Consider the following 11,775-nt stretch of genomic DNA (forward strand, 5'->3'; position numbering starts at 1 on the left):
CTACCATAGAACACATTGATATATACACAGGATAAATACATTAAAAGTAAATTACTTTTATTTTAGCACAAGTCACTAAAGTACTATGTCCCCAGTCATGCTTGCTCGACTTCAGTTACAAATATAACTTAAAAAAAAAAAAAAAAAAATCAAAATTTTTCATCATTTCTGGATTGGCTTATTTCTAATGTTCCTCATCAAATGTTCTTTTTTATTATTAATGCATGTTTAATACTTAAAATCTTTAAAAAATGTTGTGTCCCTGAATCAACTGTCACCCCTGTTACTCTGATAAGAATTCCATAGAACACATCACCTGATTATTCTTTTAGTCACATGACACTCCCGGATGTAACATATTTTGGAGGGAAAACTTTCAAGAAGAAGACGAGTAAGTACCACTCTTTAATCAACCCTTTTTTCAATGTTTTAGCAAGATTTTGTAATGTGGCAAAGCATAACACGTCCAACCTGTTACGCTTATTAATAGTGGAAACAATTTTTTTTTTGTAATTTTTATAATATGGCTAATAAACATGTTAAAAAGGGTTCTTAGTGGTCACCATGTACTAGCTTGTTGTTCATCATACTAGTAGTAATGGCTAAGTTTAGCATAAAATCTCCCCCCTGTTACCGTCACCCCTGTTATTGCTATGCACTGTAACATGAAATTTCCTTGCAGATTTTAAAAAGGGACATTGTAGCTTTTAGAAAATGTAAATATTACTATAACTGTGTATTCAAAACAGTTATTAATAGAAAATTGAATGTCCTGTAACAGGGTGGACATTTGGCACGTCATGGGTAAAGACTTTGATTTTAAAAAATATTATAATATAATATCCTTAGCTGGACCAATACATTTTTCTTATAGGTTGAAAATCCCTCTTTTAGATGAAATGTTAAAATAATTCAAAATTTTGTATTTTTTGATGAAGAGTGATCACACTGAAATGGCACCGAATAGTAGGAATGACTCAGGTATGTTTTGTGCCATATTCAAACATTTTATGCAATTTTGCTGGTTCAATCTTCTCTTATTCAAACCTCAAATAAAATGAGTATTTTTCAGTGTCTTACTGCTTTCTGTTGGTTTTTATTTTCTTTGTGCTTTGTCTTTCACGCTCATTAAATTCTGCTAAAATTTGCTCTATTGGCACAAGAGGAAAATGGATGTCTTGGATGCTGCCAGCAAAGCAATGCTGCCTGTCATTAATGGACTCCTTTCCTCTTTAGTGTCCATGAGTACCGTCTGTCCAGCTGGCTGGGCCAACAAGAAGACATCCATCGCATAGTTCTTTACCAGACTGACTACACACTGACCCCGTGGACACAGAGGTGCATCCGCCAGGCTGACTGCATCATTATTGTGGGATTAGGCGAGCAGGACCCTACTGTAGGGGAGGTGAGGTGTTCACTGGTTCCCAGGAGAAGAGAGAGGTGTATTACTAGGAGCTGTTAGAGCTACACTTTCAAATCCAACATTTGTTTTTAACAGTTCCCCACACTCAAAAAGTTCTCCTTATATAGACATCAACTGCTACTTTAGAGACAAACAAGTGTGTATTATGTTGTGCAGTTTTGTGATAGTGTATCTATCAGAGAGACTGTCCTGAGACGACCTCCCTGTCCTTAATAAGTGTGTGTGTGTACGTGCGTGTTTTACATAACTATGTGCATGTTGTTATGCGCCTGAATATGTGCAAGTGGATGGACCAAGGCCCTGCTGGACCCACAAGTTCGAGTGGATACAAGGATGTGCAACAGCTTAAGCAGATAGAAAGAATGATACAGAACAACAATAGACTGATTAAAGTGATGATAATCTGTATACATTAATATTTGCTCGGATTAACATAGATATAATTCAAAGATTATTCTGTCAACTGATTCGACAATGCTAAATGATTGATCAATGATAGTTCTGATTATAACTGTGACCATAAGAATACAAAATAAAATATCTCTTGTCCACAATGTACAGTGCATGAACCTCATTTTATTACTAATTTATTGATAATTCATTAGTTAATTAGTCTGATATTTTACTGCTGTACCTGCGATGCAAAAACACCCCAAAATATTTTTAACCTAAATCCAGTGCTTTGCATTCACAGGGACTTACCAGTACTATCTAGTTAGTTTAAAAATCAAGGCATGTTCACACTGTCATTAGTTTTTATTAATAAATTAAATAATAATTTGTGACCTCTGCCAGCAAATTTAAAAAAACAGGGTAAATAACTTAGTTAACAAAGATTCTGCAGTTTAATAAAACCAGTTCTGTGTGAAATTGGCAAGTTTGGTACTGGAAGCTTTCTGGTTTCTGTTTTTCTCCAAGTCATTTCTGAACCATCTTTGACTTCATGCAGGAAAGCGGTCCATGTGGAGAAGAACCTCAAAACAATGAGCTTTTTAAAAGAAACCTTTAAAGCACTGATAGACTGTAATTCATGCAGTGCTGAGCCTTTTTTTTTTAGAGAAACGAAAGCTCTTACAGGCAATGTGACATCAAGCATCAGAGGGGGTGACTGTGGGATCCTCCTGCCACTCAATAATAATACTTGCTTAAACGTTTTGCTATATTAAAGAACATGGAATAAAAAAAACAGAGATGGTGGCAGATGGGCTAGTCTGAGACTCTGATAGTCAAACATCATCAGCCTTTTCTTTGTGACATAACGCATTAGGGATGTGATTGACCAGGAGATTTGTTCAATGAATGTGCAGCTGATAAATCTGAAAGGATTATGTTGGACAATGACATAATCATGGACCGTAACGTCAAAGGAGTTTTTAAAATGGTGCAGTCCGCTTGTGTAATCTGTCCCTCAGAGAACTGAGGCGATTTTTGAGAGCAAATTGATGTTTGGTATAGTGCTCATGACATGTATTTCATGTATAAAGTAGAAAAACATGCTCTCATTCAAGAACCGAGTTGGTATTTTTGTTTAAAATAATTCTCAAAAAAATATTTTAATCATTTGGGACTCATTTATCTGTACAATGATGAATATAATAACAGGAACCTACAGTTTTGATTCACTTAATGCAGTGAGGTCAACTTGATTACATGAAGTCATGGACTTATTAATATTACTAGTATAAGTATTACACACACACACACATGCACACCCCCCCTCCCCCTTTAACTGAGCTCTTGTTCAGTACATGACAGCAATTATCAGGTGTCTTATCAGGCAACAGTCTTCTTAGAGCAAGCATTTTTTGATGTAATAACTTCACATCATTATGTTGTTGAATAATAGTTCTGCCAAGGGGTTCAATGGTTAGACAAGCTGTGAATGGCTTGTACTGACTCTTGGGGATACAGAAGAAGAATGGCTGTTGTGAAAGAGAGGAGGGGTGTGAGGAAGAGAGCAGAACTTTAAGCAGTTTGCTGGTCTGGATCATTCAGAGGTGATTGTGTTACACATCACAGTGTTCCTCCGCAGTCAACATCACAGCGAATTGACCTCAAGATCAGGCTGTGCTCAGAGTGATGATCTTGCCTTGTTTTGCAGCCACAGTACCCTGGGCACCCTACAGTCCATGGATTGGTCAAACATGTACTGAGGCCCCTTATGTGACAGCTAACACTTGCCTGAAACTGGGTCATGCAACATGGATTTCACCTTCGTCTGTGTCACCCAAAAGATGGACACCTGCTGATGGATGGAGGCTATATCAACAACCTGCCTGGTTTGTTACATTCAGTTTGTACCTTCCCTTATTAAGTATTAAAAGTAGCCGCACTTTGATGTAGTTGCTCAGCTGTTTGCTTATAGCAATATATTTTTAATTTTACCAGTACTGTATGCTGTTTGTCTTGATGTCTTCTTCCCCTGATTCTCCCAGCTGATGTTGCGCGCTCCATGGGGGCCAAAGTGGCAATAGCTATTGATGTGGGCAGCCGGGATGAAACCAATCTCACTAATTACAGCGACTCACTCTCGGGCTGGTGGCTGCTATGGAAACGCCTTAACCCCCTTGCTGAGAAGGTTAAGGTGATGGATTGATTAGGAGTAAAGACACACCATGCTGTGCAGCAATGTTTTTAATTCTATCAATATAAATCAGGATATTTTTGGAAATCATTTCAGTGATTTATAAGTTAATTTCCACAGGTGGCAGTAGCTAAAACATTATTAAAAAGCGATCTCTAGGTGTATTAGCTAATTGTAGGCCAATCTCCAACCTTCCTTTTTATCCCAAAAATTCTTAAAAGAGTAATTGTAAAACAGCTAATGGATCACCTGCAGAGGAGTGGTTTATTTCAAATGTTTCAGTCAGGTTTCAGAGCTCATCGGAGTACAGAAACAGCTTTAGTGAAGGCCACAAATGATCTTCTTATGGCCTCTGACAGTGGACTCATTTCTGTGAGTGTCCTGCTAGACCTCAGTGCAGAGTTTGGTGCTGTTATCTATAATATTTCATTACAGCAATTAGAGCATGCTATAGGTATTAAATGTACTGTGTAATATCTTTCTAACAGACTCCAATTTGTTCATGTAAATGGGGAGTCACACACTAAGGTTAATTATGGAGTTGACAGGGTTCAGTGCTACGACCAATTCTGTTTATATTATGCATGCTTCCCTTAGGCAGCATCATTAGAAGGCATAGAATACATTTTCACTGATATGCAGATGACACCCACATTTATCTATCCATAAACCAAGATAACACACATGCAGATAGAGTTTATTGTACTCGGCCCTGAAAATCTAATTACATGCTTACTCGGGATGGCATTACTTTGGTTTTCAGTAACACTGAAGAATCTGCATGATGCTGAAAAACGAGTTAATGTGTTTATTACTTCTAGGCTGGACTACTATAATTCGTTATTATCAGGATGTCCTAAAAACACCTGAAAGGCCTTTTTTAAACACAGGGCTTAAATACACAGAGGGAGCAATTAGTGAATGAGAGACAGAAGGGAAAACACTGCTGGGGCAAATCAGGGCTAATGAGAGAGGGCATAAACCGACACAGTAGCCTGAGACACAGACTTCAAAGTAAAACAGGAAGCAGATGCGAACTTGACAAGGGGATACAGCAGACAGGGGAGACAGCAACTAAGGAACACAGACAGAAGCCAAAAGACTAAAACTGTAACATAAACCACACAGAGAACCCAAACTCAGAATAACCCTACAACCCAATAGACAAAGAAAGCTAAAAATATAATAAACCAAATCAAAAAACCAAAAACACAAAACCACTGGGTCAACGATCCAGGCCCCTAACAGAGTAGGCTTAAAATTGTACTTTTTGATAAAGCATATAGTTAGGGTTGGAGCAGGTGACCCTGAATACTCTCTTAGTTATCCTGCAATAGGTCTAGGCTGCTGGGGGATTCCCATGATGCACTCAGTGTTTCTTCTTTAGTCACCTTTTTTCACTCAATATGTGTTAATAGACCTCTCTGCATTTAACCATGAGATATTATTAATATCTTAATATCTAATATTAAAGTGTGGCCTTACTTTAAGTTTGATTCCATAAAAAGTGACAAAAACATTAGCGTCCATTAGCATTGTGCGTGGGAAGAAAACATCTTTTTACAGCGAAAAAAAACCCTAAACTTCCAAGTAAGCACTGAGTGCGCTACGACATAATGGGAAATTCACAGAGAAACTGCCGTATCCTTCCACTGACCGCCGCGGCACACCTGCACCAGGGTAAACCTCCGCCTACCCAACTCCTGCTTTACAGGTGAAAATAGAGCAAAAGGACGGCTGAGTCTTTGATGTTATTTATTTTCTGCTGTGTTTTACTTGCATCTATTTGAAAGACTGAGTGTAAACACAAAAAAAAATATTTTATGTGCTGGAATGTGCAGAAAATAGGTTTAAATATTAAACAAATTTCTTCCAGTCAGAGAATGTTGCATATAATTAAATTTTTGCTTGATGCATAAAGTTAAAAGATTAAAATTAATAAAACTATAAAAGTTTTAAAAAGAGACTTTTCCATTTGATTACATTTTGTATGATGGATTATGCAGAAAAAGTGGAATTGGGCTGAAAGATCTATCGCTTTATCACCTATACAGGTTGTAAATCGTGTTTTTAAAAAGTAACTAAGTAATTAATTACTTTTGAAAATAAGTAATCAGTAAAGTAACAGGATTACTTTATGGGGGAAGTAATCAGTAATTAGTTACTGATTACTTTTTTCAAGTAACTTGACCAACACTGTGCTGGACTCCCTTGGAATTCAAGGTCTGATCTTCAACACACTCACTCGCTCCTCAATCCAGCCTGGACACTCACTCTGATACTCTCCACGAAGCTTCTCACCTCTTTTTTTGCAGGTAGGGAAACATCCGCCATATCTTTACTCACCTATAGTTCTCTGCATCACCATTCTGATATTAACTGCCCTTTCCTCTGTTTCAGAGCTCTCCTTCAGAGATCCCGCTCCGCTCCTCTCTCCACCTTCTGTATATACATACATATCTCGTTCAGTCTGTTTAAATAAAGTCTTGTTAAGAACCAATTTCGCATTGAGTCTGCTTTTGGGTCTGCAACCTCGTACTGGCCTCCGGCCTTCGATAGCAAGTAATTTGTACCACTTATTGGTATACCAGGTAGTCATGCTGCTCTAAGTTCAAAGTACACGCAATATTTATTACTGCAGAGCTTTACACAAGTCAGAGCTTTAAAAAGCCCCAGACATTTAACGACATTTTCACAGTAGTTCAGTTCCTGTTTGGACGTATATATGCTGAAGAAAATTGCAGTAGTGTCTTCTGTGCCAAAAATAATCAAGTTGGACATTTAATTAATAAGCAAAATATTAAATGCTGTAAATTTAAGGCTGATGAGTGTAACTCAGTAATAACAATGGAGGGAAAAACCTACTGTGGAATTACTGAAATATTAGTAAGTAGCCACATTCAAGTCTCACATGCCTGAAATCTACTGTATTGACAAAAAATGAATTTATAATTGCTCATATTACAAATCCCTTAAAAACAATATAATATAATATATAGATAATAGAGTATTTTTAGCTGAACCTCAGGCCTTCAGCCCCTTTTGCTGATAAAGTAATAACAATAAAAATAAAAAGGATGAAATTGTTTGCTCTTAACGTACACAAAAATAGATTTTTGTGTACCAGATTTGTTCCAAGCAATGTCACAGAAAGACAAAACGCCTCCTAACCAAGAGATGACGAGAACGATGGAGACAGATGAGTTATTTACTCCCAGATTGAGCAACAACACAAGGATGAAGGGTAAAACAGCAGGACTCACACTGGCAACCTCCCCCTCCCTGATAACAAACAACAAAGGCAACAGAACAATTGCTGAAAACAGGATGGAGCCACTTTTATGATTGCAGATCTGAGACCGTAATGTTTAAGACTAAATGGCTTCTGTTCTCATTCTTTTAAACAATAGGCATCCCACACAGTTAATGAATGCATTTCTATTTTCAGATGCTACTGGAGAGTACAACAACCAGGGGATGCAATGCTTCTCCTTCTGTGATACATTTGATACTATTTATTTGTGTGGATGCACAAAATGCAGATCAAGACTTAAAAACATAACCAAGGTTTTGGGACTAGCCGAGCTTTTAAAAAAGGCAAAACCAGATGTGCTTCACTGAAAAGCTGAAATTGCACAAAAGTCTGCAGCAGATTTTTTTTTCATGCAGTTAGTTTCCATTATACTTTGCTGTAATTTCCAACACACAGCAATCTAGATCAGGACAACTCCATTATAGTGTTTCTTGCAGCCGGCATGCTTTGCACACAGTTTGGAAGCGTATTCAAAGACAATAATTTTTTAAGCATAAGAACAGTTGTAGATTTCTCAAATAGCTTCAAACTTGTTTTTATTCCTGTTCTCTCTATTTATAATGCATTTGTCATCAAAGTCCACCCTGCATGACATTTCTAATGTTCTGACTTATGCACCTGCACACCCACGTGTATTTGTCACCATTCTACACTCCAAATATTCCAGTTTATTCACCCACAGTGTGCTTCCTGTCCCCCACTCTTTCCTTGCATCAGAAGAATCCGACTACCACACTGACTATGAAGAGGATGCACTGGAGAGTGCTCTCTCTGACATGGAGACGTATAGTCGCTATGGAGAGCACACCGAAGGGGAGGAGACGGCTGACACGGTGCGAACTTGTGGTAGTAAGATTAGAAACTGTGGGCTCTCTTTAAAGAGAAGAAGAGCAAGCAACCACAGTGAGGAATTTGTTTTTTACTCGTGTCTAAAACAGGCTTTTCAGGATCCATTATAATTAATTGTATTGTTTTGCAACACAAATTTCCATTATTGCAAAGGTTTGTCTGGCTTACAATGACAACACACTTGATCAGTCCTCTCGGTAAAAGGATTTTCATAAATCACTTCTTGGGAAATCAGACCATCCTGCTGGCTACTATTCAAAGTCAGATTGAGGTTCATACTGGAGTCTGGCCAGTTCATGCTTTAAAAGTGATTAATATCATTAAAATTTTGAAATTAATTGGAAGCCATTGCAGGGGCACCTAGTTCAACTAAAGTGATATCATTTAGAAGTTGGGGCTTGAGAACATTGTATACTTTTGTGAATGGTGGCGTACTTAAAGTTTCTTAAACAGGTTAGCACAATGGAAACATTCTGTCTTTAATACATTTTACCCTCCAGTGTGAAAGACCAGACTCTACCTGCAAAACTAGTCATTTTGTCTTCTGTGACATCAAATGATCAGACCTTTAGAAAAAAAAATCTGTAGTATGAATTTCAAACCTACATGTTGTTAATAGAGCAGCTGCATGCCCAATCATTTCACATATTGATATGGATTATTTCTTATAGCTTCATTTGAATTCAAAATCCTGCTCCTCACATACAAGGTCTTAAATAATCAGGCCCCATCTTATCTTAATGACCTTGTAGTACCATATCACCCTATTAGAGCACTTCGCTCTCACTCTGCAGGCCTACTTGTTGTTCCTAGAGTATTTAAAAGTAGAATGGGAGGGAGAGCCTTCAGTTTTCAGGCCCCTCTTCTGTGGAACCAACTTCCAGTTTGGATTCGGGAGACAGACACTATCTCTACTTTTAAGATTAGGCTTAAAACTTTCCTTTTTTCTAAAGCATATAGTTAGGGCTGGACCAGGTGACCCTGAATCCTCCCTTAGTTATGCTGCAATAGATGTAGGCTGCCGGGGGATTCCCATGATGCATTGAGTTTTTCCTTTCCAGTCACCTTTCTCACTCACTATGTATTAACAGACCTCTCTGCATTGAATCATATCTGTTATTAACCTCTGTCTCTCTTCCACAGCATGTCTTTATCCTGTCTTCCTTCTCTCACCCCAACCGGTCGCAGCAGATGGCCGCCCCTCCCTGAGCCTGGTTCTGCCGGAGGTTTCTTCCTGTTAAAAGGGAGTTTTTCCTTCCCACTGTCGCCAAAGTGCTTGCTCATAGGGGGTCATATGATTGTTGGGTTTTTCTCTGTATCTATGAAGCGCCTTGAGGCGACTTTTGTTGTGATTTGGCGCTATATAAATAAAATTGAATTGAATTGAATTGAAATTGAATTTGAGTCATCATCAGTGGAACATCCCTTGGACCAAAGGTGAAAACTGCATATTTGCTTTTATTTTTATTTGTGAAATTTCAGCTTGATTTTATACAGCCGAAGGGACCAAATTACAACATATCTTTTTCCATCCTCTCTCTTGACACACAAACAGTTTGGGGATGTTGTTCACAAATTTGAATGTCAATTTCTGAGATCTTTGCCTGACAAAGTTTTTTTTTTAACAGATGACCTAAACAAATCAGCACACTCAATTTTCACAAATTCTGTTGTTTTCCTTTGGAATTTCAATATTTACCTCTGTTCTTTGAACTTCAATTCTTTATTAAATGATTTGATTGAATTACTTGCAGCTAGTCTTAACAGTATTGCTGATACCTGAAATGAGGAATCACAAGTAGAAATGACCTCATTTTATGTGGAACTACGTAGACACAATCCAAAACTGGTCACTTTTTAAAATTCTTTTATTATGAGCACCACGAATACTATTTTACTCACATCACTTATATTTGGAGCAGCCCAGAAACTGGCATGCAAGAATTATAATGGGGTATTAAGGATGTGGAAAATGTTGTTCACCTGGCTGTTGATGTGAACTGAAATCACAACCTGAAAACTTCTCAAAGAATCTGGTTCTGGCTTCATAAATATCCACAAAGTATGAGTAACATGTGCAGAGCAGAAAGCTGGGCAACATAGGATTGACAAGTAATTTCTCAAACACTGCAGAACACCCTTCAGTCACCCTTCATGCAGTCATCTCATTTCCATTTCCACTACACTGAGAGGTTTTATGGCATACCTGCATTGTTTGACTTATGTCTACTTTTTTTTAAAACAAAATCTGAATTATATAAAAAGCTATTTTAAGTAGCCGTTATCTAGACTGTTAGCCAGTGTAATGCAAAAGTGTCCAGCCTTTTTAAATTGCTATCTGTAAATGGCTGACAGTGGTGTTATTGTGTCTGAAACTTTATGCCCTGGTCATGTCGGTTTGGAGCTTAAAATATTTTCATCCTTAAAAGGTCAGGTTGACTCTTGACCTAAAAAGGTTAAGCAGCACTGCTTGAAAGTATTGCACACTCATGCCTGTGTAATGATCATCACCAGGAGCAGCTTGCCAAACAACACTAATTTAAAAATAGAAAGAGACCAAAACAAGCAGCATACTCTGCATCCATGGCTGTCAGCACAGTTTTGTCGTACCCTGTGTGCCAGGGACATGGATGGATTTAATGATTGCAATCCACTTCAAAGCACTAGTTTCCCCCTCGGCTGGTGAGAGAGCCTCCCCCCATCTGTTTTCTGGCTTGAGTCTATTGGACACAGACTGAGCAGCAGACAGTGTGGATCTGTCAAATGAACTCTGAAGCTCAACTTGTCTCTATAAAGTTTATGCACAGCAGCTATGACAGGAACATGTGCTTGCCCTAGTTTCACCTTTTTTTCCTCAAGTGATATGGAGGTTTGGTTGTTTGTTGGTCTTTTTAATTAAAGATATTCCGGTCATACAGATTTGTTGTATTTAGTATTTAAGGAGTAATAAATATGCATACCTATTTAAGTCAATAATATACTGTATGTTGCCATCCTGTGCTGTGTTAAGTCTGTGCTGTAGTTATAGCATAGCTTTAGCATGCAGCTTTCCCAAAATATAACTACACGTAAATACTATGCTGCATAAAGTGTATTGATTAGCACTAGCATTGATTATTATGGCTGTGAAACAACATGTGATAGGCTGACAGTGTAGACAGCTCAGCTCAGTTTAACAAGTGACTAACCTAATTGGTTATTGGTCGTTTTAAAGGGAAATGGATAAAGATTGTACGTCCTCACTTACTTGTAACAGGCTGGAGCCCAGAATAATTGTCTGACATGCCGGTTCATCAGTGGTCTAACTGAAATAATGCAAAAAAGTCATAATTCGCATCAGAAAAATTCAATTCAATTCAATTTTATTTATATAGTGTCAAATCACAACAGTTGCTTCAGGGCGCTTTATATTGTAAGACCCTACAATAATAGAAAGAAAACCACCTAAAGGGGAAAAACTTCCTTTTAACAGGAAGAAACCTCCAACAGAACCAGGCTCAGGGTGGGGCAGCCATGTACTGCGGGAGGGGGCCGCAGATTAATAATAACTACTGATTCAGTGCAGAGAGGTGTATAAAGACAAAGTGAGTGAAAAAGAAACACCCA

At 37.9% G+C, this 11,775-nt stretch overlaps 1 protein-coding gene across 3 annotated transcripts; it reads left to right on the top strand.

Annotated features, from left to right (window-relative positions):
- The first annotated feature begins 158 nt into the window (after positions 1–158).
- On the top strand, positions 159–9,460 carry LOC143419498 (patatin-like phospholipase domain-containing protein 7). Of its 3 annotated transcripts, none has more exons than XM_076886405.1 (5): positions 159–981; positions 1,237–1,405; positions 3,525–3,702; positions 3,859–4,007; positions 8,038–9,460. In XM_076886405.1, exons 3-5 carry the CDS (start codon positions 3,618–3,620, stop codon positions 8,197–8,199), a joined length of 396 nt encoding a protein of 131 aa, XP_076742520.1. In that variant the 5' UTR covers positions 159–981; positions 1,237–1,405; positions 3,525–3,617; the 3' UTR covers positions 8,200–9,460. The 3 variants fall into 3 exon arrangements, 1 of the variants encoding a protein (XP_076742520.1); XR_013099493.1 differs by lacking the exon at positions 159–981 and adding an exon at positions 6,231–6,322 and having other exon boundaries at positions 1,238–1,405; positions 6,408–9,460; XR_013099492.1 differs by lacking the exon at positions 159–981 and having other exon boundaries at positions 1,238–1,405; positions 3,859–6,322; positions 6,408–9,460.
- The last annotated feature ends 2,315 nt before the right edge of the window (positions 9,461–11,775 follow it).

The sequence above is a fragment of the Maylandia zebra genome, linkage group LG7 (genome assembly GCF_041146795.1).
Source record: "Maylandia zebra isolate NMK-2024a linkage group LG7, Mzebra_GT3a, whole genome shotgun sequence".
NCBI classification, from domain to species: domain Eukaryota; kingdom Metazoa; phylum Chordata; class Actinopteri; order Cichliformes; family Cichlidae; genus Maylandia; species Maylandia zebra.

Coding starts and splice junctions, on each gene's coding strand:
- LOC143419498 (XM_076886405.1), top strand. CDS start 3,618: ATGCAACATGGATTTCACCTTCGTCTGTGTCACCCAAAAGATGGACAC. Junction 3,703..3,858: donor CTATATCAACAACCTGCCTG/GTTTGTTACATT, acceptor TGATTCTCCCAG/CTGATGTTGCGCGCTCCATG. Junction 4,008..8,037: donor CCCTTGCTGAGAAGGTTAAG/GTGATGGATTGA, acceptor TCCTTGCATCAG/AAGAATCCGACTACCACACT.